We start from the raw sequence: 25,815 nt of genomic DNA on the forward strand, positions 1-25,815 counted from the left end.
TCCCTAGAAAGCCTTTTTCCTTATTTCTAATGAGGATCAGAGTGCCCAGGGGCCTGATTTTTCCAATAGGACCAGCAGAATTTATGTAACAAGTGTGTGTGAGCCTGAATGCATGGACCCTGTGAATCAGCCCCTTGTAATTTTGGTGTTTTAGAAAGCAAGATAATCGAGCCTTCCAGTACTCCTGGGAAGCAAAAAGATTTGTGTTATTCTCACCATCAAATGGTGACTGGAAAGACTGAGAAACAGTCAAGGAGAGCATGCTGGCATCCAGGTCGTGCCCGAATTTCAGCAATTGTGTGCTTGCAGCTGCATTTGTGAGCTGATGTGTCCCTATTGACACTTGTGCAGTAATGGCTTGTGCCTATTCCATATTTACTCTTCATGATGTTTGCCTTGTTACTTCATCAGTGCTGCTGTTCAGATTACTGGATTTTCAAGCACCAACACAGCCACTTTTCAGGCTGGCGAAAGCCTCGTCCTCACTGTAACGATGTCAAAACCAGTGGTGAATAGTGTTTCAGTCAGTATTGCAAAAAAAATCCAAAAAGAGCACAGGAAAAAAAAAAAAAGGCCTGAAAGAATTCAATCGAGCAGCCCGGATCCTTAAAAGCAGGTAAAAACCAAACGTGTGATATGTGCTGAGTGAGTGTCACTCTTGATATCAGCTAAAAGAGGTCCTTGTTGGGCCATTCTGAAATGGTGCTGTCTCCATTTCATGCACTATAACAGCCTCTGTTGCTGAGATCCAGGGCAGAGCAACAAAGAAACCTGGAAGAGGTGAACAATTTTGTTTGTTTGCCAGTTTACCTGTTAGCATACTGTATCACAGCAGGACTTTTTTTGATGGATAAGCTCACAGACAGTAGGCTGCTGACAATCCCATTGCATAATTTTGGCATTAATACTCAAAGTAGAAGAGCGTTGTCTAATGGTGACGTGTGTTATTAAATAAAATGGACAAAGCCTTAACAGGATTTACGTTCTGCTCTAAGTTTTCTAAATCCTTTGAAATGCTGATGTGGTAGCTTGAATGTTATTCTATGGGTGCATTATCTGAATGAAAAAATCAGTATCCCATAAATACAGTGGGGCATGAATAAGACATTTAGCTTGCAAAACCTCTCATTATTTCATCTAGCATTCAATCTCTTCTCTTTTGTCCCTCCATTCTCACTTTTCAGGATCACAAAGAATTTTGATGACAGACTTGAAACTCACTGTGTAGAAGGTGAATTTCTAAGGGAGAGGTGGAGAGCACAGAAAGAAAGAGTGATTTTGCAAACTCTGAAGTAGTTAATTGTATTGCCATTTTAGGTTGGGCTCTAAAAAGGCACATGTGTGGCTTGGCTCAAATCCCAGCACTTTCCCTTGGGACTTCTGCTTCCAAGGTACTTACAGGCGGATTTTTCAAAAGTGAAGTTGTAAACTTTTGGGTTTCAGAGTTATCAATGTATTTAGATGACTTGCTGGTTTAAAATTACCTTCACAAATTATTTTTGCCTTGTGTGTTGAACAGATTTGAGTTAACTTGAAACAAGGCAAATAACAGCCCTGGACTTGAGGAGAGCAGACTTTGCCATGTTCAGGGACCTGCTTTAAAGAATCCCATGGGAGACAGTCTTAGGGAGTCTTAGTCTTACCTGCCCCATGCTTCAGTATAGGCAGTTTTGCAGGAAAAAACCTTCGGATCCTGGTGGACAACAAGTTGAAAATGAGCCAGCAATGTACCCTTGTAGCAAAGACCAGAAGCCTCTTGGGCTTTGTTAGGTAAGATGGAGAGAGATGATCCTTCCACTCTGCTCAGCCCACATGAGACATCTGTAGCACTGTGTCCAGTTCTGGGCTCCTCAGATGAGAGACATGGACACACTGGAGTGAGTCCTGCCAAAGGCCATGAAGATGAGTACAGAACTGGAACATCTGACTTAGAAAGAGAGGCTGAGAGAGCTGGGGCTGTTCAACATGGAGAGGAGAAGGCTCAGTGAAATCTTATCCATGTCTATATATGCCTGATGGGAGGGCATCAGGAATAAGGAGACAGGTTCTTCTCAGTGGCGTTGAGGGAAAGGGCAGGAGGCAATGGGCACAAACCAACCAAGAGGAAATGCTGTTTAAACATAAAAACTCCTTTTTACTCTAAAGGCAGACAGACATTGGAACAGGTTGCCCAAAGCAGTTGCAGAGTCTTTGTCCTTGGAGGTATTCAACACCTGACTGGACATGGCCCTACTCAGCCTGGTTTGGGTGATAGACACCCGGCTCTGAACAGAGGTTTTGACTAGATAATTTCCTGGGGTGCTTTCTAACCTCAGCAAGTCTGTGTTTTTGTATTAGCGCGCAGAAAAAAATAGATTAAAAGAGTAATCAAGAACGGACTGCCCTTGGCTATTTATGGAGCCTAGAAATTTAGAGGCATGCAATTCCCATCCCCATCCCAGGAGACACCACATTAGGAACTTTCCCCATAAAACCATATGTAGCTTATAAACTGTGCTGTAGTGTTTCAGGGCACCAGACTTGAGGTCTGATGCTCTCCTGGCTATGTAAAATCAGGAGGTTTGGGAGTTACTGGGGTCAGAGGCACACAAAAGACAGACGATGAACCACTAGTCCTTTGGCAGAATGGAGTAGAGAGGGCAGCTGCTTTCAGTCGCCTTCAGTTTTGGCAGAACATGCTAGAAATGGGTATTTTGACCTATGTGGTTAAATTGTATAAGACAGTGCAGTCATCCCATCATGGAAAGAGAATGAAATTGAACAGTCTGTGGAGCTTAGTAGGAATCACTCCAGGAGCCTGTGGAAAAGGTCAGTAAGACTTAGCGAAGAGTCTGAGAACGGAGGTTGGATGAAATTTCAGGTCAGCATGTAAATAACTGATGCCATTTTCATTGGATATTTATTCTGGAGCCAGTGCAGGAATTACTGTGTGAGTTTCCTGTACTGAGTTACACAAGAGGTGGATTGGACAGTCCTTACAGTTCCACTGCTGAATGAGCGCTGGGCAGTAGAAACCTCTCTTCTTCAACTTATGGAAATTTCCAGTGCATTGGAAAGAAAACAATAATTTTGCCATCAGTCTTCTGAAGCCACTTTAAGCAGCTGGCAGGGCAAATTTAATGCTCTGGTAGAAGGCTGCATGGGTAAATATTCCACTGAAAAAGGATAGCTCTGTAAGGCAGGCTGGCCTGAAAGCCCTGCTGGTGGTAGGGATTGCTTGTGGAGAACAGGGGCCCAGCAGCAGAGTTTGGCTGGCCCCTGCAGTCTGGGCTCCAGAAAATTCAGCTGTGTCTCAGCTTGTGAATTGTTCCAGGTTTGTTCTCTCTGGGACAAGGGGTGGTTCCTGTGAACTCTTGTTTCCCACTTTCTTAGTGATTTTTGTCAAGTATGTGGCACAGGCTGGCTTGAGACCCGGAGCAGGACATTGATGTTAGGATTTAGTCAAGAAAGAGGAGAAACAGTATTTCCGAAGTTGGTATTACGCCCTTATGTCAGTGGGTAGGAGCTCTGTAACGATAGTTTACACAACCAAGATTCTTCCCCATAGCAACCCATGTTATGTAAATAAAGCCAGCCAAGAAGAAAGTGTCTGTGCTTTTGCAGCCCCCCCCCCCCATCACTGAACATCTTACGTTTGCTTCGAAGGAGGCTTCCCATAGGGAGAACTGGCAGCTTGTTTTGTCCACATGAATTTTGAGCCGGTGTCCTGGAGAAGCTGTGTGTTCTTACCCTCTAAGTACTCTGAGGCTTAATTGGGTTTTTAAGACATAAGTATGTAGGATTTTCCATAATATGTGAAACTGTTTTGCCGCCCCCCCCCCCCCATCACTGAACATCTTACGTTTGCTTCGAAGGAGGCTTCCCATAGGGAGAACTGGCAGCTTGTTTTGTCCACATGAATTTTGAGCCGGTGTCCTGGAGAAGCTGTGTGTTCTTACCCTCTAAGTACTCTGAGGCTTAATTGGGTTTTTAAGACATAAGTATGTAGGATTTTCCATAATATGTGAAACTGTTAATCTGTCTTGCATGTTTCTCTGCCCTGACTAGCAGTTGGCATTTAATGGTGATTGCACCTTTGCAAGCGAGAGATGGTGATGTTGGGTTGAGGGACATGAACACAGTTCCTCCACAAAGAGAAATGAAGGCTGGCATTTAGGGTTAGAGGCCAAATGATGCTTTGGGCTGAAGTTTGGTGTTGTCAGTATCCGATTAGACATTTTAGATGTTCTTGAAGGATATGCTGAAATGGCAGATGCTTTTGCCATAATTTTAATCAACACTTGATCATTGTAAACCTGAACCAGAAGCTGTAGTTCTGAATTTTGAATAGGAATCATGGAAGTAAACTTGTGCGCAAGGATTTCATCCAAGTTCCTGAAATTCTTGGAGTAGCTTTAGAGACTCATCCAAAACTCATTAACTTTAATAGAAGGACTTAATCTGACTCAAAATTCAGTCATAAAATAATTTCCAATGTGATGTACCTAGAAAGCAATACCAAAGCAGTATCTCAACCATGCCCTGCCAGTTCCTTGGTTATTTAGACTTGTTATATTTCTCTGGTTTTGATATTCATCATTCATTCATTTGGTATGTCTGCTTTTTTTTTTCTCTCCTCAGCATAGGAAAGTGTTGTGTTGTCCCACATTTAGGGGTGTCTCTGTCTTCAGGGTTTTGTTTTGTGGTGTCAGAGCAGGGTGTCCTATGCAGATCTCTGGGAAGGCCAGTCAATAACATGGGCAGTTGAAAATAATTTAAACAAATCATAAGGTATTTCTTGGGTGGCCTTCAAGAGTGTCGGTTTAGCTCACTTTCTTGCCTCAAGGTCAGGTCAAGCCTACGTTCACCATTTCTGGTGAATGTTTGTCCAGCCTGTTCTTAATTCCTTTCCTCCTTCAGTCTCATCCGTAGACTGCCTCTGATCACCACTGCATCTGATAGCGTAGGGTAATAATTTTGTTACAGTGCTCCCAGAGACCATGGAAACAATACATTTGAGCATGAGTGGATTGCTGCCTTCGAGGTGAATTCAGGGGAAAAAAAAGTGGCTACAGCAGCTTTGAGCAAAATGGTAAATAGAAATGGCAAGTATGGCAATAAATAAGGTGTGGGTTGTGGTTTGGTTTTTTTTTGTGGAAGCAGTGGATGACATTTTCTACAGCACAAGGTTCCACAGAGCTTGAGCGAAAACCAAGCTGCAAACAGTATTTTGGTAATGCTACATCTACAAGGAAGTGGGAAGCTGTTGAGTCGTTAGGAAAATCCCCATCCAAGATGAAAGAAATAATGTGTTTGCTGTGTTCAGTAAAGCAGTAACAAATACTGACTTGAAGGTCTATTGCACAGCTAACATTCAGCTTCACATCCTAGACAGTTCCTGCATAAAAAAAAAAAGATCTCTTGGAAAGCCCTTCAAGCAGCCTGTGTGATGTGGTGTTTGGATCAGTTCAGAAAAATGTACTTGCTAAAACTTTCTGAAAGCTGCATGGATGACCTCGTTGAACTCTTTTGGGCATAGCCTTGTTGCAAAAAGAAAAACTGATGGCAAAGGCTGCTGAGCATAAAATTGCCATTTTCTTTATTTTTTGCAGGTACCTGCCTGCGCTCAGGGGAGGGAAGCTGCATACATATGTTGCTTCTTATTCATGGCATTTATTCAGAGACCCTGGACATCAAAGCAGCAGATCAGTTCATGGTTGAAAGCGTTTAGAAACGTGCTTCATTTTTGCAAGAAGTCCTGAGAGTTAATTATGCTATTGTGCATAAGAATAAAAGCGGGCAGGTCTGTCTCCAAGTGCAGTGCATATGATTTGCTGGACTGATCTGGTAATACAGAGAGGCAAACATTAACTTTAATTAACTTGTTACCACAGTAGAACAGGCCTTTATTGTCCCTCATATCTCTAAGGGCATGGCTTCACCAGTGCCTCCAGACAAAGGGCAGAGTGCCAGGAATACCACTTTCAGTGGTCATAACCAGGTGGAACATCTGCTTTTCATGCTATTTATCTTGAGGGCCAGATAGGAATTTTTTAAATTGTTATTATTGTTAATACTAAAAAAAAAAAAAAAGGCAGACTGTATGCAGAGTGTGAGTCTGCAGTTAAGGATGTGGTCACTGGGAGTGAATTGGTAGAAACCTATGTAGATGTTCCAGGATTATAGGTAGTTTTGTTCCCAAAATAATATCAGATGTTACTGTTTAATGAAAAAAAAATGGGGGGGGAGGAGGGGAGAGGGGAGAGAGTGTCAGGGAGGGAAGCAAAGCATGAAAGCAGAGCGCACGAAGTAGCAAATTATTTTGCTTTTAAAAGCTGGAATAAAAAACAATACTTAGATTTGTGTCATAACTCTGTGGTCTTCTGTCAACCTGCCAGTTTTTCCAAGCACCGCAAGTATTGTAGTTTAAGCAAGCCAAACATCTTGATCTCTCATCAGTAACTGGTTTGATGTAAATCTCATGCTTTAAAGACAATGACTGGCAAAAGCCTGGCTTGGTAAGCGTGATACCATTACATGAAATACTCAAAGTACTGTAATCTTGGTATGACTAGAAGCAGCTCTTTTTAACACTGGCTGTAGCTGTTTTGAGAAACTTTTTGCTGTGCATGAAGAATGTTAAAAGTGAGAGGCAGTTTACTTTTTGATGGCAGTATCTTACAAGGAGGCATATACAGAGTCAGCCTGTGTGCAACATGCAGGCTGTAATTGCATGACAGCTGCCACATGTTTTGTAAATTAAAGAGTTGAACCTGCCAGCACTTAATGATTTTAACTGCACAGCTATTGCAGCTGTCATGTTGAAAACGTATTTTATTATTTAAAAGCTTCTACATGTGTTTTGTATGGTTAAGGTGACCTGCGGATTACTGAGAAAGAGTAGCAGAATAGAAAGCATTTCTGCTACCTTTGCTGTGAAAGTTATCATTGCCAAAATCATGGTCTTTCTCTTCTGCTCCTCAGAGGAACAGAATGTCTCTTCTTTTCAGTCTTCATTGGAGTCAATCTTGCCTCCTTCCCCTGAAAAATAAAAAGCCCTACTCTTTCCCCCTTTTCCAGTATAATCCTTCAGGGCTTCTTAGTGCAACTTTTCAGAGGCAGAAGAGAGGAAAGTGAGGAGGGAGTAGGCTGCGTGGTGAGAAGGGTGAGCATGGGCAGGAGAAGACACATCTCCTTTGTTCAGGGCCGCTGTTGGCTGTAATTGTTCAGAGCAGGGAATTACAGCTGCACAGCCAAAGCTGGCCTTTGTGGCCAGGCCCTTCAGCTGGCTGCAGGTCTTAACCACCTTTCCACACTGGCATCGGCTCCTGAACCTGCTCTGCCTTCAGCGTGGCAAGTGCAGATAAGGAATAATTTGCCTTTTTTTTTTTTTATTCTACCTCACACTAGGTTGAAACAGAAGCATTTTTGGAGCTTACTTAGGAGCTCAGCCTCATAATTTTGAAGGATAGTGCATCTGGTAGCAACATCATGGGCTTTCTCAAATCCAGCAGTGCATCTCTAAATGCATATGCTCACTGAGCTTTCAGAAGGCAGGCAGTATCTGCCAGAGAATATCGTGGCATAGGTGGATTTCCTGATTTAGCTAGAGCAATGGAAAACTTTAGTGGCGGAAGCAAGATTTGAATTTTATCTTGCACAAAACAGGTTAGTGCCCCAGCCATTGCTTATCAGTTCCTCCCTTCCTGTATGAAATACATTTCCTATACCTAGAGGGCAACAGCAGCAAGGTATTATTTGGTGGGTGAGCCTGAAAGTGAGACTGCATGAGTGCCCAGGGTAGTTTCATCTGCTCCTTTTCTTCTCATTCCTAAGTGCAATGCTCTGCCTTTTCTTCCTTTGTGTTTGATGTACTTTTAATGTTCTGTGGCTTATTGTCCACGCTTGCAAACTCCAAGACAGCAAAGCTGTGCAGTTTCACAAAGCCATGAACCAGAGTTGTAACTGAAGGAAGAATGGAGTGTTTTATATCTGCACACATGGTCTCTAACTTGTGCTTTTCCCTTGAGGAGGTCAGCAATCATATTCACAGGGTTTTGCACTCACCAAAAATGGAAGGGTTTGCAGGGCTTCATCTGTAGCACCAGGCTTCTTAACTTCTTGAATCCTTTTAACTCCCAATAGTATTGTTCTGATCTTGATCTAGGGGCAAGGAGTTCACTGTTTTCTGCCTATGCCTTTTATTGACTTAAATAAGTAACCAGAGAGATCCTCTTGGCCTGACTCTACCCTTGAATGATTTTTTTGGTAGTTTCTCTGTCCTCCTGTCTGTGGTTCATGACTTGACTTGACTTCATTCACCCCTGTGGCCAGAAACCATTGGCTGTTCCTTTTCACTTTATCCTTCCCCCACATCTTTGTTTTTAGCAGGTCAGTTTACACCTCATCTTTATTCTTTGTACACTTGGCATTGCAGGGCTGCATGCATGTGTGTGTAGTAGGCCAGGAGGTGAGTGTTGCTTCCACTGCATTGTGGCACTAGCAGTACGGGTTTGCCCTGGTCAGAGTGTGTGAAAGACTTGTCAAACCCTCTAAATTGCCCTCTTCCTCAGAGTGTGATACAGCACTGCCATGGCCAGGTGACAAGGAGGTGGCTGCACTCCAGCTGCCTGGGGTGCACAGCACAGCATGGCAGCTTGTCCCCCTGATCTCAGTGGCCACAGGTACTTGTTTGCTGGACCACAGCCTCACTGCCCATGACACCCAGCATCATGTGGTGGAGTGAAGGCACTTTGAGTGCTCTGCCTACACAATGGGGCATAGTCTAAGTGAGAGTAACTGGGGCAGGAGGTAGAGTTGAGGTTCGTGTCCAGGGCAGAAGGCTTGGTGCATACGTGTGTAAGAGCCTGCACACAGCTCCCTGCATTGAGCTTCTCTGCCATGTTCAGTTTCAAGCAACCTTCCCTTGCATCTGTAGGATGAGTATGTTTGCAAGACACCTCATGGTAATATTTGGGGGTTTTGGGTACTGCACCTGCATACCTGATTAGCCAGGAATAATGCTGGGGGAGATCCATGGGACAATAGCAAGATGAAAAAATTCAACCAGGCTAAGAGGAGAAATAAGATCATCCAAGAGAGGGCTAAAACATCATACCATGCTGAGAGGTCTGTGGGCATGCCACATAATGAGGAACAAATCTTGCTTCATATTTGAAAGTTTTTTGTTGCACTGTCCCTGCAACAAAAGAGAAGGAGAATGGTCTCAGACCCAAAGGAAAGTGCTTTTTGTGCAAACCCGCCAGTGAACCTGCTGTTTCCTGAGGCTGCTGACTGAAATCATTTAGCAAGGTTACAAAAGGGCTGGATAGCATGTAGGCATTAATAGCATTTGCAGCTATGTAAGCAGCAGTAACAACAGCAGAGTAATCAAATCTCATCCTTCAGAGAGAAAGCTGATCACCTGAGTGGGTCTGGGATTTCCCCCTCGCACAATTGCCAGGTACCTTCACAGGCTAATTGAAACATCGAGTGCTGGCTGGGGCCTGGGGCACAGCAGTGGCTTGATGGATCTAATCTCTGAACAGACAGAGCAGCTCTGGTCACGCTCATGCCCCAAAGCCCAATAGGTCCCTGGGTGCTGCTGTCTGTTATCTCTGGCTGTGGCTTTCTGCTTTTTTAATTGGTTGTTTTTTTTCCCCTTGAGCTGGGCTTCAAGTGCATTTCTCTGGCAGAGTCATAACTGTTGGATGAGATCTCCCCATCTCCACTTGCTGTTCCTGCAGCTTCCTTTGCTGACTTTTAATCTGAAAACAATAAAAAACCATAGCTGAGAAGAGCCAGACATGGCACTTGGCCCTGATCAGAGCCAAGGCAAGAAACATCTTCATGTTATTTCCCCTTGTTACAGCTTTTCTGTCCCTTAGCAGTTGGTCTGCTGGCTCTGTGGGCAACTGGCTCCAGACTGGCTGCCTCTTGAGGTTGTTGCTGCTGTGGGATGCAGCATCTGTCTCATCTGCCACTTCAGCCTATTTCTTTTTTGGTTTTGTGTCCACCTGCCTCTATTCCCAGAAGCAAGCTCAAGTCCTGAGGTCTTCAAATTGCAAATCCAGAGGGGTAGCTGGGGCTCAGCCCTGGTAGGCATTAGGGTCCTCAGCAGGCAGCTTCCAGCCTGCCTGGTGGGAACATGGAGAAAAGAGACCCCCTTGCTCTGAAGAAGAACCGCCACATTCACTTTTCTAGGCTGTGGCTGATCCCTCTGAGGCTTGAGCCTTGGACCACTGGTGCACAAAAATAGAAAGGTATATCACTGCTTGTGGAAATGAGGTTGGCAAAGTAGCTGGTTGTAGACATAGGGAAAATGTCCTGAAGTGAAGATAAAAACACAGCTTGAGTGTTCTCTGCACAAAACCCCTGTCATTGCCATGAATCTGTCTGCTCTTTTGCTCCTTTGAGCACATCTCCTTACTCATCAGGTTCTTCTTGGCACAAAAGTGTACAAATCTCTCCATCCACCCTGCTCTGGTGCCAGCTGTGGTGTCTTAGGCAGTTATGGTGATGGGATAGGTCTGACATCACACCCTATGTGGCATAATCGCAGGTCACCAGAATCATGGATGCTGCTCTACCATGGCTACAGCATCATCCCCCTGCCTGGTGTCTCCTGTGGTGCTCTCGTGGCCACTGGCCAGCTCAGTTGGGCAAGCTGGCCAAGCAGAAAGCCGTGAGCCTTTCTTTCCTCTGGGTTGGATTTTGAGTGAATCACTTCCCTGAGCCATCCCTTGTGGCCATGAGGAGGCCAGTCCTGATGTCAAGGAGGGGGAGTATGTGACAGCAAGGCTGGCTGCTGCTTCTGACTTGCTGTGCCTGCATCAGAGTAGCCTTCCTTGGAGGTGTTAGGGGTGAAAAAATAGCCTTGGAAAACAAACGGTGTGCTTTGGGAAGTGATGGGAAGAGCTTTGGGAAGTGGTGCCCAGAAAAGAGAAAGACTGGGAGCTGGCTGGTGCATCTGTCTGACAGATTCATGGCAACAAAGCCCAGTCCAACATCTTCATCTATTCAGCTGGCTGTGGGACAGGCTCTTTCCAAGCCTTTTATTTCTGCCTGTACAGTTTTTTGCCTTTTCCCAACCTGACCAGAAGCAGTTTTGTAGAGGGATGGAGCAAAACCATCAAAGCAAACAGTTCTAGCATTCCTTCCTAGTAATACTAAAGTGTTTGTGGAGGTATTTTAGTTCCACCTACTGATTTTTTTCAAGTGTATCCTTGTTGACTTTAAATAGCCATCAGAGAAAGTGCTTAAGCCAGCTGGGCAGCTGAGTAGTGCCATGGAGAACTCAAGGATGGGCTGAACCTGCGGTAGACCCCTCGCTCTGGTGCTCTTGAGACAGAGCAGTGAATGGAGCCACAGAGCTCGGCTTTTCAGCTGTCGTGCAGGAGGGGATACCTGCAAGGTGATGTCTTGAATCCTGTAGCCTGTGCTGGGAAGAAAACCGGGGTCACCAGTTGGCATCTGCAGGTCTTCTGGCTGCAGCAGCCTGGAGGAGCTATGTCTCTTTTTCTACAGGTCCCTCTCACTGCTAAAGAAAGTATGGGCAAAGCCAGGTCCTTCTCCAAGGGTGACCCGTGGAGATCCCCAGGGAAAAGCTGGTCTTTTGAGAAGGAACTGGAGCGCCAAAAACTTTCTGCAAGGGGAGTGTTTATCCTATTATTTTCTGAAAATCATTTCCTACCATGTTGGAGGATTAGCCTGCCAAGTTACAAATGACCCAGCGAGGAAATCACTACCTCCAGATGAATTCCTAGCTGTTTTGTCTCTTCCATATTAGGTGGATGTAAGTGTTAGGTAAATATTTGTACAACACAGAGAAATGCCCCATTTTCTTCTCTGTTCCAAGGGTCAGAGAAATGTCAGCCGTTGGCACTTGTGTGCAGCCGGGCTTCCCTGTTTGCTGCGAGGTGGGCTCTGTGCCAGCCCTGCACAGGAACCCCAGCACAGACAAGCCCGGGAGCTGACGTGATGGAGAGGCTGGAGTGGCCAGCTGTGGTGGCCAGCGTCCTCTTCGTAGGAGAGACGAGTTCATGGCACTTTGTCTTGAGCTTATTCTTCAGAGAAGTGAAGTCCTGAGTTCAACAATGAAACTGATTAGTCTTTCCCTTCAGCACAAAACAAAAAACTGCTTCTCTTGCTGTCTTGCTGGGTGAGTCAGTGGTTCACCCAGAGTGAGCCAACTTTTGTTGCCTTTTAAAAATTTTATTCCTATTTTACTTGGTTCCTCTCTAATTTAGCCGGTCCTGCTCTTCTGGGTCTCTCCTCTGAAAAAAGCTGGGATCTCCTTTCCTGCTAGTACAGTGAGCCCTCAAAGCAGTGAATGCTAAATTTCATTGAAACTACAAAGTTATTTCAGCCCTGTTGCAAGAGGGGCCATGTGTCCACCTGCAGAACACTCAGTGGTTCCTGCCTCATTGCTGTGAGCAAGGTGGGAGGTCACCGGTTACATCATTTTATGTGAAGACACAGGATTTTCTCTTTTGTTCCCATGACAGTCCCCAAAGCCCGGAATGTGCTTCAATGAGTAAATTACTCACCTAGAGTGTCTGACTGAAAAATCTTCTGCAGAAGGTGAATGCTGATGTTTATATTTTCAGTCATAGACTTAAAGCCATAGCTTCAAATAAGAACTCGGGGGTGGGAAGACCTAGATCAGAATCTAAGGCACTTTACTGACACTCATGTCAGTAAAGCAGGACACCCTAGTTGCCTCTGAGACTTGTCTATCATTTGCATCACTGACTAATATCTTCCACATTTCTTGCACTTGATTTTCATTTATTGTCCCCTTTTTTTCACCACATCATAGGAGGCAGCTTCAACATGGCTTTTTGCTCACCTCTGTGAGACCCCACAGGTTGAGAAGCAAGTAGAGACAAGAGTTTTGCAACTCTTTTTGTAGGTGCAATAACAGGCTAAGAGCTTAGCACAACCAGGAGAGGGGTTCTGTCAAAGGGTAATTTGTGGATTCTAGTTCCTGGGGCTGTTATGGGTTTGCCCTGGCCATAATATAACCGAGAGATGTTTTGGAGCTGACCTAAGTCACATGGCTTGTAAAATGCTCCCTCCAAAGCAAACTGATGGAGCATGCTCCTACTTAAGCCACAGTGAGTCTCCCAGATTACTGGGTTGGGTGGGCAGGGTGAAGATGGGTGGGTAGGATCAAAGTGGGTATGCTGGCTATGGAATAGTAGTGGTTTCCCTAGCAGTGGGCTGTGCTGCCCCATCACAGCACATCCCTACCATTTCAGCTGCAGGAAAAGTGCAGAGGACTAGATAATTTGTCTCAATACTCAAGCTTGAAGCTGGTGAGATGGTTCCCTGTGTAGGCAGCCGACTTCTCTGGACCTCTGAGAGCTTTGGGAATGATGAATAAAATGGGCAGAGACCCTGGTTCCACTCCCTGGTATGTGGATATTGAGCTGGTCTGCCACTAGCTTGGGAGAAGCAAATGCTTGCGAAGGTTTTGGCTCTTGAACTCTTCACAACTAAGCTATCATGCGGTGTGGGCACAGCTGTGAGCTGCTGGCAGATTGATTACTTGCTGACTCAATGCCAAAATGTTTAACAGTTCTAAAAACTGCCTAGTGTGAGCCACTGTAACACTGCTGGGAGGTGTAAGCTCTGCTCATCGGCGCTGTCACATTAGTGACATGGACGGCGGGTCACGGAGAACTGCAAGGTTATACTATGTCTCCTTGCCTTTGTCCTTCCTAAGACCAGGAGGACAATGGAGTTGTAGAAGGAAACTCAAATTGATCCTGGCTCCTGGACTGAGCAGACTGGGAGGGAAGAGCATGTTAGATTAAGTTGCTCTGAATCTGGAAGCTGACTTCACTTAAATAGTGACCTGCTTAGCTGCATTACTGCTAATATTTTAGGCTGTAATGCTGAATGTCCCATCAGGTGCATTATCTGCAATTATTTTTTTTCCAAGAAAAGAAGATTAAAAGCTTTTATTGTGCAAATAGGTACATATTCAGAATAATAGCCTTTTGATGGTTAAACTCATTAGTGATCTGGCTATTGTCTTAACTATTTTTCTTTGAGACTGCTATTTAAAAAAAATGCATTATTTAGTTTGACCAATGGGATTACCTGAGGGATCTACAAAGAGGTTCCCAGTCCTGTGGGGAATTCATAAAATCTCTGATGTGTATTTTAGAACTATGATGGACCTTTAGTGCTACAAATTAGTAAGAAGGAGGGAAAAGCTTTTTAAGGAAGATGAAGGCATGTTCCCTCAGTGTGTTAGAATGCCAACTGAGTAAAGTGAACAATTCCTGGTCTCTGCTGGAGCTTTCCAGTGTTAGAGGTCTCACCCTTGTAAAGGACCTGTTTATTCTGGTAACTGCTGTGGCTTCTTTTTTTAGCCTGTACTCTAACAACTTTTTCTGTTTCCTCTGTGCAGGATATGAAAGCTGGAGGGAGCTGGCTAAGGCTCTGGCAGACACGAATGTCCCAGGTGGGGACCCAAGCCTCCATTTTTACTATCCACAGAAGCTGGGACACCAGGTGAGGAGGCTTGGGATGTCTTCTGACTGTTCAGAAGGGCAGACCTTCCTTTCTGATGCTGGCCCTGAGACACAGCTCTCTCTTAATGCAGGAAAGAGCATGCCACAGGGCAAAATCTGAGCTGACTCACAGCAACATGAATGTACAATGACTCCACTGTCAATTAAGTTATTTTAGATGTACTAAGCCACAGCGGTGGGCTGAAGCTGGCTGGGCATGTGGCACAGGAAGGTAGCACTGAGCAAGATAGAAGCAGAAATGAAAGGTCACGAGAGAATCTGTAGCTCTCTAGTGAAGCACTTCTTGGTACTGTTGCCTGAAAGAAGTGTTGGAAGAACTATTCTTTGGATCTTTTCGAAACGAGGATGTGGAAAAGAAGGGGCAAAATTACCCGAGTTTTAACTCTGTGCTAGCAAACACCTATAAAGTGCTGGCATCTTTTCCCCCCAGTAGCTCATCATGGAAGTTTTCTATTAAAAAAGCCAGGGAGTATTCTCACCCCACTATGACTATGATAGTTGCCCTGTCCTTTGGAAAGGGAGCTTGAGAATTTGCTTTTTTCTTACACGTTCTTGTGACCAGATTTGAGCCTTCCTGTGTAGGTGTCAGTGCCAGATCACTTACCAGGTTATTTTGAATTTTATCTACTTGTATTTCAGAACCAAGAGCTTCAAAGAGGTGGGAGGAATAAAGCAAATTACACAGCTGTTGACAACCCTGCCCGGTGGATCCCAGAGGTGGGTGCCTTTCTCCATCATTTTGCATGAGGGAGCTGTAGTTAGAGACCTGTGCAGTAGGACCTCTGCCTGGAAATGCATTTGCTTCACTACAAGTCCATTCCCTGTCACCCCCTCCTTGCTTAATGATGCTTGCAGACCTGAGTAATCATCTGGGAAGACAGGAGTGTCCAGATTCCTGATAATTTATCCACCAGTCATCAAGGCACCAAGCACCCACCCACAATTCCCTGAGAGCAAGCAGCCCACACTACCTTCTTGTAAGGTGAAGTTTATTCAGGGCTGGGAGTGTGTAGGGCCAAGCATTCAACAAGCAAATACATGATTGTAGCATACAGAAGTGTCACTCTCTGCTCTTGCTTTTGCTTTTTATCCAACCCATGTGTGTCATGGGTAGAGATTTCTCCACTTCAGTGACAGTACTGCTGAACAGAGACCTTCTCTGGTGACCCTTGAAGACTGGGGTAAACATTCCCTTTGTTTCTTTCATGCTTCATTTAGTCTTTCCTCCCCTATTCCCTTATCTCACCATTCCTCTTCAGATAAGGGAGCAATGCAGCCTGCTGATAATGAGAGGAACACCAGCCAGGGAGCATTTAGCTAATGGACTCTGCTCACTAAATTCCTCAAGGTGATTAGGGACCTGCACAGATTAGAAGGGTCTGTGTGGCTCCCCTGGGGAGGGAGCAGGCTGTGGGGCCCTGTGCTCAGGATATGAAAGTGCTTCCCTCCAGCCATGGCACTGAGCACTTTAGGTCCCTGCAACATGAGCTGAAGCTTTCCTGGAAGTAGCCATCACCAGTCACCCTCCAGTGCCCAGAACTAGACCAGACCATTGATCTGTTCTGCTGCACGAGCTCTGGCTTGTGCCTGTTGCAGCTGGAGCCTGTGGGCTTCCTCCAGCCACAGGGCCTTGCAGGCAGGGTGTGGGAAAGCCTGCACAACCGAGCAACTGCTGATGAAGATCCTGCAGGACATCAGGTCCAGGACTGCTGCTACACACACAGGGATGACATCAGCATGTCCTGCTCCCTAACAGCACCAGGCATTACAGTCTCTGCATGGCATCCTCCAGCTTCTCTGAGGCTTTGCCTGATGTCTTCAAGCCCTTCCCTGGTCATTTCTCAAAAGCATGTTCTTCTTGAAACCTGCCAGTTGTAGTGTACAATGAGCCTTTACTGGGTTAGAAGTGGAGCTGGTGGTGTGCGAGCTGTGGCTTGCGTGAAGGTGCCTGTTCAGCCCAGGGCTGATCTGCAAAGCCCTCAGCTTTGTGCTGGGGTGGCCTCATGCCCTTGCATGCCACAGTGCTGGGCAGGGCACCCACAGCCTGCAAACCTGCGCCCCAGTGGGGTTCTGCCAAGGGTGAAGCAAGCAGAAAGATGTTCTGGCCAAGTGGAAGAGGTGGGACTTGAGGTGCACTGTGCAGGATGGCCCCACATCTGGAAAGGTGCTGTGTGCCTCCTGCCTTGTCCTGCACTGCTCCCTGTTGGGGAGGAGAGCTCTGCCAGGTAGCAGTGCTGTTGCCTCAGAGCAGCTGCGTTGGGAGTTTGTGGGTGCCTGGCTGTGCCCTGTGGGAGGTGGTGTGTGGCAGATGCACCACGAGAAGACTTTTAGCCCCAGGGTGGTGTACAGATATTGGGCTGGGGAGCTGCTTAGGGTGGCCTAGCCCTGCTCAGATGTCCTGCTGTTCTCCCCAGTCTGCCCTGCTGTTAACACTGCTTCTGTGAAGCATCCACCACCTTCACCAGTTTTTTCTTTGTCTCTATAATGCAAAGTTTCCTACTCTTGCTGTAGCACTGTCTGTACCCAGAGGGTCAGCAGAACCACCCTGACTGCAAACAGAGGCCAGCAGTTCACCAATACCAGCTGCAGGAGGTGGACAGGGATCTTCAGGCAGAACTCTATAGAGAGCTGCTTGCTATCCTCTTAGCCACCAGCTGAAATTTCTCCTGGCCTGGGGATTAAGTTTTTCTGTAACTCTGCCCAAATTAATTACCCAGGCACTGTGATTCCATTGTGCCCTTCTTGCAGCATCACTAAGAATTGAATTGCAACCTGATTCCTGGGGTGAGGGGTGGCAGGTTGCATCCCACAGATCGGGGAGCTGGGCTTTGTTTGAATAGAGAGATCTGTTCCTGACAAACATAAATAATTTACAGGGTTACAGGGTGAGCTGGCAGCCAACATGGCCACAAAAGCACAGGTTTCCATTTTCTACTTTTAGTTTCAGGAGATGAAATTGGAGGTTTAAGTCTTCAGCTTTTGATAATGTGGTGGGAAATTGTGCACATCCCTAATGAATTTATACCCTGTGTATAGGGGAAGGCAGACTTCAGCCTCACTCCTGGGTTCCTCAGAGTGCCTGTGCACGTGATCCCTACCCCCATTGTTCCTTCCAGGCACCAGAGCAAAGTCTCCCAGCATTGCCCACTGCCCTCTCAGGCTGGAGAGATGGGGGACTTTTTCTGTCATTAATTCAGAAAGGTATGTGGTTATCACCAAGGCAAACCTGTGCTGTGGTGCCATAAGTGTCACCATTTGACACTGCTGTAGGTGTGTGAGGAGGATTTTCAGAAATGTACCTGGTGAGCCTGATCCTTCTCGTTTACCTCTGCAAAAGCTTCTTTTGAGCTCTAAAAGGAGAAAGGCCTGGGCAGCGCTGGGGTGTATTTAAAATGCATCCCGCCCACCCCATCATGTCTGCACAGTTTCAGGACTTCCTTCTTGCTGGAAGGAGGTGTGAGGGGTGTCCAGGAGCACAGCCCCTTGCAAGCAGTGCCTGTGTAGATGCATAGGTGCTGCACAAAAGCAGATCATTGTGCTAGGGCATCCTCCTGCTACCAAACCTGCCCTAAGGGCAAGCATCCTTTCCTTAGAGGACTAAATCGAAAAGCTATTGCTGCTTGCTCTGTCCTTCTTCACCCACTTGTGCCCATCAGGTGTCAGGGCACGATGGGGCAGGGGACCTTTGTTGCTAATTTGTCTTGATGGGTTCCTGCAACTGCCCAGTGGGGCAAAGCTTGCAGCAGAGCCCAGCTGCTGCCTGCTGAATGTCACCCAGTCAGAGGAGCTGGGCCAGGCAGGAGGAGGGGCCACGGCTGCTCTGCAGAGACAGAAGAGTCTCACAAACTCAGGAGTTTCCAGTTGGCAGCACAATGTCGCCTTTCTTCCCTGGCTCAGGCCCTCTCTGTGCCCTGTTCATCATCCCCGGCGCTGCGCATTCCCTGGGCCGCACGCAGCTACGCAGCTGATTTGCCTCCGTGATGCCAAGACCTCCTGGGATTAACTTAGGAAAGACCTCTCTTCTCCGGCCTGCTGCAGTTACAGTGCAGCAGGCCATGTCTCTGCTGCTGCAATCCTCCCAGCTGCCACCTCATCTTCCTCCCCTGGGGCTTTTTGCTCACCAGGAGCAGCCAGGGGTGTGATGCCACCCCCCTGGGCCATTTTGACACCATAGGGTCTGGGCTGGGAAGGGGGGTTTGTGCTCTCTGCAGGCACACTGATCCTCCTTTACAGTTTGTTTTCCTAGGAGCATCTGATAATACGAAATTCCTCACTAGAAGGAAGCGGAAATACCAAAGTCTCTTAATACAAAGCCAGGGCTGCAGGCAGGTGTTAATTCAGTGTGCTTGGCGGGAGGGGTGGGTGCTGGGGCTGGGAGCTGAAGCTGCAGAGGCTGCTGTGTCAATGCCAAAGCAAGGGCCTGTCCCAGCTCTTGCCTCCTTGCTCTTGTTAAGGCTCCGCTGTCCCTTCCCTTAGGCAGTGCCATCACTTTGTGCCCTGTGGCCTTGTGCTCAGGAGGTACCAGCCTGCCCAGGCCTCCTTGGGAGGAGCAGCACTCGTGCTCCTGGGTGTACTCCTGCCATGCTGATGGTGCCCTTGGTGCACGACCTGTGCCCATGGTGGATTTGAGATGGGTTCTTGCAATGCTGCTATTTCACCAAGGTGGTAATAAGCCACTGGGAGCAGGGATTGGGACAGGGAGGGAGCTGAGGGGCAGGAGAAGCCCTCTGAGTGGGAAGGTGCAGACTGCATGATACCAGCTCTCGTTGAAATCCCAGACTCTTGGCCTCTATTCCTGGTTCTGGCCAAATCGGCCTATCCAAAATTTTCAAAGCAGATGTTTTTTAAGGGAAGAAGGGGAAGTAACTTGTTGCTTACCAGGTCCTAAATTTCCAGTTCTTTGAAAACCAGGGCCAGGTAGTTCCAAAGTGGGAAGTCAAACTGAGTAGCCAAGATTAGAAAGTCCCTTGACGTTTCTCAGGAGCTAAGTGCATTAATTGGGAATGATTGTGTCATTTATCCATTGCTGCAATCTGCAAGAGCCCCAAGCAGGAGATTTTTACTGCCTGTTCCAGAGGAGACCCAAGTAGCAAACAGAGGAATTTTTTCAGCTGCCTGCAATGGGCAGCCATGAGTTGAGTTGGAGGGCCAGAGGTGATAGGATTTCAAAACAGCTGCTGCACTGATGACTTGTGGGGGCCTAAAATTAAAGCCCAGCTCAGTTTTCAGCCCCAGAGCAGTGTCCTGGGCAGCTAGCACTTATCTGTCAATAACATTCTTCTTTTCCTTTTTAGAGGAAGCAGAGAGTAAGTTAGGCTGCTGTAGCTCAGGAGGAAATCTGTTGCTTTAGAAAAGACTCTGAAACCGCATGCAAGAAATGCTTGTTATTTACCAGTTAATTAATTCTAATAGCTGTGAGTGCAGGAAAGTAAAGAGAATGTCCTCTCAGGTGGCTTTGTAGAGACTTTGGAGACAGGGTTGGCAGGCTAGAAATCTTACAGACCATCTCTTACAGCATTGATGGAGCATCAAGTGCAGTGGTGTCATAGAATCATAGAACCATTCAGATTGGAAAAGACCCTTGGAATAACTGAGTCCACCCATCATCCCTACTCTACAAAGTTCTCCCCTAAACCGTATCCATCAACACCACATCCAAATGACCCTTAAACACATCCAGGGATGGTGACTCAACCACCTCCCTGGGCAGCCTATTCCAGTGTCTGACCACTCTTTCTGTGAATTTTTTTCCCTAATTTCCTGTGTAAACCTCCCCTGTTGCAGCTTGAAGTCATTCCCTCTTGTTCTGTCACTAATTACCAGCACCAACCTCTCTACAATGACCTTTCAGGTAGTTGCAGAGAATGATGAGGTCTCCCGTCAGACTCCTCTTTCTCAAACTAAACATGCCCAGCTCCTTCAAGCATTCTTCATAAGATTTATTCTCTAGTCCCTGCCTTGTTTTGTAGTAGGCTGCCCTCTCCCTGATACTGCCAAACTCTGCAGTGAAGTATTGTATTACAATGGGACTGGTCCAAGTTCCTCTGCAAACGTTCGAACAAGTCAATACACTCTCTTGGAATTTCCATCATAAAGATCTATTCTGGCATTTGGGCTACCACATACCGAACCCAGCCCAGCTCCATTGCAGTCCTGAGCCTCGGGAGCATCCCCTGGGTCTGTCTTTGCCAGGACAGGACTGCAGTGCCAGCTTCTCCACGGTGTGGGAGTGTTGTGCAACATTTGATAGAGATCTGAGCCTGCTATCTGCAATGTGCAAATTCTCCAAGAAGAAAAACAAGCATCACTTGTGGATGGCAGCAGACATAAAGACCTCAGTGACTCACTGGGGGAGCCCAGCCTGTTCACCTCACTTCATGTTTAACAGGAAACAGTTATTGTCACTACTTGGCTTGGCTGAGAAAAGTAGTGTAAGACCCTTGTGTGTGAACCTGGATTTGGCCAAGGGGCATGGGACTGCACAGCAATTACATTCTAATTCGGTGCCTGTCAGGCTTGCAGTAATTTATTTGTATCACAAGTCCTGTCAAGAGTCCCAGGTTTCACTTGGCTGCATCCTTTGCCCCAAGCCCTGTGTGATTTTGTGCAACATCATTCTGGGGAATTACGTCCACTTTGTCTAGCTGCTTTTCCTCTTGCCTGATGAGCAGAATCCAGGCTGAGGGAAGTCAGCAGAGAAGGAACAAAAAGGAGATAGTAGTGGGGGACAAGGCAGACTTTCTGACATTAGTCCAGACATAGCAGTGCAGACCCCAGTGAGAGAGGTCTGACAAGAGATCACTCAAGAACAGCAGCAGTTGTGAATTGTTTTCCCTGGCACACAGAGATGGTTTTAACGTGCATGACTAAAGCCCCATCTTGCAAGGAGCATTACTGCACTAATTTCCTGTGTAAACCTCCCCTGTTGCAGCTTGAAGTCATTCCCTCTTGTTCTGTCACTAATTACCAGCACCAACCTCTCTACAATGACCTTTCAGGTAGTTGCAGAGAATGATGAGGTCTCCCGTCAGACTCCTCTTTCTCAAACTAAACATGCCCAGCTCCTTCAAGCATTCTTCATAAGATTTATTCTCTAGTCCCTGCCTTGTTTTGTAGTAGGCTGCCCTCTCCCTGATACTGCCAAACTCTGCAGTGAAGTATTGTATTACAATGGGACTGGTCCAAGTTCCTCTGCAAACGTTCGAACAAGTCAATACACTCTCTTGGAATTTCCATCATAAAGATCTATTCTGGCATTTGGGCTACCACATACCGAACCCAGCCCAGCTCCATTGCAGTCCTGAGCCTCGGGAGCATCCCCTGGGTCTGTCTTTGCCAGGACAGGACTGCAGTGCCAGCTTCTCCACGGTGTGGGAGTGTTGTGCAACATTTGATAGAGATCTGAGCCTGCTATCTGCAATGTGCAAATTCTCCAAGAAGAAAAACAAGCATCACTTGTGGATGGCAGCAGACATAAAGACCTCAGTGACTCACTGGGGGAGCCCAGCCTGTTCACCTCACTTCATGTTTAACAGGAAACAGTTATTGTCACTACTTGGCTTGGCTGAGAAAAGTAGTGTAAGACCCTTGTGTGTGAACCTGGATTTGGCCAAGGGGCATGGGACTGCACAGCAATTACATTCTAATTCGGTGCCTGTCAGGCTTGCAGTAATTTATTTGTATCACAAGTCCTGTCAAGAGTCCCAGGTTTCACTTGGCTGCATCCTTTGCCCCAAGCCCTGTGTGATTTTGTGCAACATCATTCTGGGGAATTACGTCCACTTTGTCTAGCTGCTTTTCCTCTTGCCTGATGAGCAGAATCCAGGCTGAGTGAAGTCAGCAGAGAAGGAACAAAAAGGAGATAGTAGTGGGGGACAAGGCAGACTTTCTGACATTAGTCCAGACATAGCAGTGCAGACCCCAGTGAGAGAGGTCTGACAAGAGATCACTCAAGAACAGCAGCAGTTGTGAATTGTTTTCCCTGGCACACAGAGATGGTTTTAACGTGCATGACTAAAGCCCCATCTTGCAAGGAGCATTACTGCATCAGCTGGTGCCAGGCCAAGTCTGTTCTGTGTCCTCTGTCAAGCCGTGGTTTGTTACAAAGCGAAACCCCAAATTGCTATCCTGGGAAAAATACCTTAGTGAGGTGGTTTCTCTGACAGGATTACACTGAGGGGTTGGGACCTCCTCCACCGTGCTGCTTTAGCCCTGCTAGACACTCCCCAGTGAAAAGTAAGAATTTGCTGCCATCTGGAGACATTTGGGTACTGTTCAGGCAGTTTAGCCAGCCCTGCTCACACAGCCTTATATAGGCAAGACAGCTGCAGCAAAACCTCCCTGGTCCCAAGGCAACCTACTCCTTTCTTCAGCATTGCCCCATCTAAGGTAGCTTTTACAAGTCTCCAGATTATTTATTCTCTACTGTTGGATGCCGGTCATGTGAGAAGGATTTCAGCCTCAAGCTCCACTGGTTGCAGGCAGAGATCTTGGGCTTTGCTGAGGGGCAGCCCTCTGGTTAAACACCTTTTCAATGGAGCAAAATGAAATGAACCCCAGCCACTTAGCTGAGCTGTCCTGAGCATTTTCACAGTTTCCTGGTGTCATTCAGACTGTCACCTGGCCCAACCCCGAAACTTCAGCTGATGACACACAGAGGTCTGGACCCAAGTCTCTGGGAAACCAGCTCCTTGGGGCAGCAGTGTCTTCCTTCACTCTCACGAGCTGTCCAGTGCTAGGGTCAGTGGTCAAGATTGACAGGACAGGGAGGGATGGAGTGAGGGGACTCAGCAATTTACGTTGTCCCACTTATGTCTCCTAGTTCCAGGGCCAGGCCAATCTACATGTGTTTGAGGACTGGTGTGGCAGCTCCACTGAACAGCTCAGGAAAAACCTCCACTTTCCCCTCTTCCCCCATGTGAGTAAGACTTTGACACCCACCGTCCCACACTTACCAGCTCTGCTTCCCAGCTGAATCACCCCTGCTTCCAGTGTATACTGTCCCTATCCCTCTCCCATCACCTCCTCTGTCCTCATGCTCCTGGGGGAGTAGGAACTTTTTGCAAGGGTTCAATGGTAGCAGCTCTTCTGTATACACAGGTTAAGCTCCTTTTACCCATGCTGGCCTACTAGGGCTTGGACATGGGGTGAAGGAGCTCTGTATTTGGTGCTGTCCTTCCAAGTGGTTAAGGAACACCACGTCCCATCCCCACCATCTCACTGGCAGCTCTCCCCTCTCTGCAGCAACACCTGCTCTAATTTGTCTGTCATCCCACCTGCTCTTTCCTGCTGCCTCTGTCACACACTGTGCCCCATCTTTCTCCCAGAGCAAATCTCATACTTCTCTTTGCCCACCTGTCACAGCATTTTTGCATCCCTCCTTGTTCCCGTAACATCTATTTTTTAAATATTTTTAATAAAATTATTTTTATTATTATACCTTAGACACGAACTACAGTGAAGAAGCTGGCTGTCTCCCCAAAATGGACCAACTATGGTCTCCGGATATTTGGCTACCTGCATCCTTTCACCAATGGTGAGGGCTCTGAGGCTGCTGTGCCACTGCTTCCATCTTTTCTCACCTGCCTCTCCCTCCCCTCCTGGTGCTGAGCTGCTGGACCCCTCACCCCAGCAAGCCCAACATGAGGTCCCTCTCATGGGCAGCCCAGCTAGCTGTGTGTGACTGGCCATGGCCGTGGCATGGGTGAAACACATCTGCCTCCCCTGAAGAGTAGAAAGGAAAAGCACAGAAGAAAACAGATGGGAAATGCTAGATGAAAACCAATGCTGTGATGAACGCGCAGCCCCGTGGCGTGTACGTGAGCACGAGCAATCCCTGAGCTTTTCCTCTCTCCTTCGAATGCACAGAACTGAACATGACATCATTGATGTTCTTACTGCTCCCCGGGTGCATGAATACCATCTGACAGCAGCTGACATCTGTATCTCCCAGCTGCATGCTTCTGCCCAGAGCAGCCCACTAGCATTCACCCATGTCTCCTGGTCCCGTGGCCCTCAACTGCCATTCCTGTAACCCTGGCCAGAACAGTGAGACTCGAGCACCACTGTCTCCCTTTGTGGCTCCACGTGCACTTTCCTCCATCCCAACAGCTTCTCACTACAAAAAAATTTGCTCTGGAAACAAAAGGAGAGGCAGGGAGACTTTCTTGGGTTTCTTTGCTTTCCGGGTTAGTTGTCGAGTGAAGCCAGTGCAGGAGGAACCAGTTGCACCTCTAAAGTTTTGTTTGCAATCACAGCAGAGGTAGAAAATTCAGAGAGGTTCAGAGGGGTGGGAGTGGTGGTATCAAAAGGCAAGGTATGGTTCACAGGAAAAAGGGTGAAGACAGCATTTTAGAAGAGCAGAAGCTGTTCTGTGCACAAGTGCTTATCCCAGGGCCCTACTGACTCCCTCCTTCTCTTGACAGGGGAGTTTCAGTTTGCCATTGCTGCGGATGACAATGCTGAGTTCTGGCTGAGTCCAGATGAAAGGACCTCTGGTCTCCAGCTGCTGGCAAGTGTAGGCAAGGTACGGTGCATGTTGTGTGGCTTCTTCCAACAAGGCTTTAATGTTTTTGTGGGGATAGAGACCTTCTTGTCTTACATATTTCCTGGGATTAGCCAAATTTCTTCTCCTGCCCAACTACATACACAACCACCAGAGGTGCCAGACATGTGTGACGTGACATTCCTTAAGCCAGTTGCATATTGGCACTGGTCTTGAGAGCCCCAGGTTCATTGCTAAGGGACTTAAATCTGTCCACAGACAACTGACTAGGAGGAGAAGCTAAATTTTTCTTCTCCATTGCTCCAGCACAGTAGCCAGGAAGAAGCTCATCTTAATTAGAGCATTTTCTGTCTCTTCACAGACAGGGAAGGAATGGACTGCGCCAGGGGAGTTTGGGAAATTTCACAGCCAGCAGTCAAAGATGGTAAGGTGAGTGAGCAGAGCTCTTGCTCCCAGTCAGCTCTGCACATGGCCAGGAAATCACAAGGACAAGGAAAAAGAACCCAGAGTTGTTCTGAAGAATATAGCAAAATAGAGAAAGGGATTACTCTGGGGTATTGGCAGAGCTGAAGTGACTTATCCACACCTATGTCAGTTGCTTTGCTATTTTACTGCAGGAATCCAACACTTAATTTCTCTTTCCTGGAGGAAGCAGCCACCAGCAAATCCAGACTCCTCTATATTAACTGTATCCCAAGCTTACTGCCTTGGAACTGGCCAAGTTTCCCAGAGGCCAAAACCCCGCAGGCAAGACTGAAAGGGAGTTAATAAAAAAATAACTGAGCG

At 46.9% G+C, this 25,815-nt stretch overlaps 1 protein-coding gene across 1 annotated transcript in view; it reads left to right on the plus strand.

The window, feature by feature from the left end:
* Nucleotides 1-25,815, plus strand: part of B4GALNT3 (beta-1,4-N-acetyl-galactosaminyl transferase 3) — a 63,196-nt gene that overhangs the window by 24,722 nt on the left and 12,659 nt on the right. The window contains exons 3-7 of the mRNA XM_009995221.1: nucleotides 14,402-14,505; nucleotides 23,347-23,442; nucleotides 23,970-24,060; nucleotides 24,950-25,050; nucleotides 25,391-25,458. Of these exons, the coding sequence (XP_009993523.1) occupies nucleotides 14,402-14,505; nucleotides 23,347-23,442; nucleotides 23,970-24,060; nucleotides 24,950-25,050; nucleotides 25,391-25,458 (460 nt within the window). The remainder of the gene's footprint in view (nucleotides 1-14,401; nucleotides 14,506-23,346; nucleotides 23,443-23,969; nucleotides 24,061-24,949; nucleotides 25,051-25,390; nucleotides 25,459-25,815) is intronic.

The sequence above is a fragment of the Chaetura pelagica genome, unplaced genomic scaffold (assembly GCF_000747805.2).
Source record: "Chaetura pelagica isolate M959 unplaced genomic scaffold, ChaPel_1.0 scaffold343, whole genome shotgun sequence".
NCBI lineage: Eukaryota > Metazoa > Chordata > Aves > Apodiformes > Apodidae > Chaetura > Chaetura pelagica.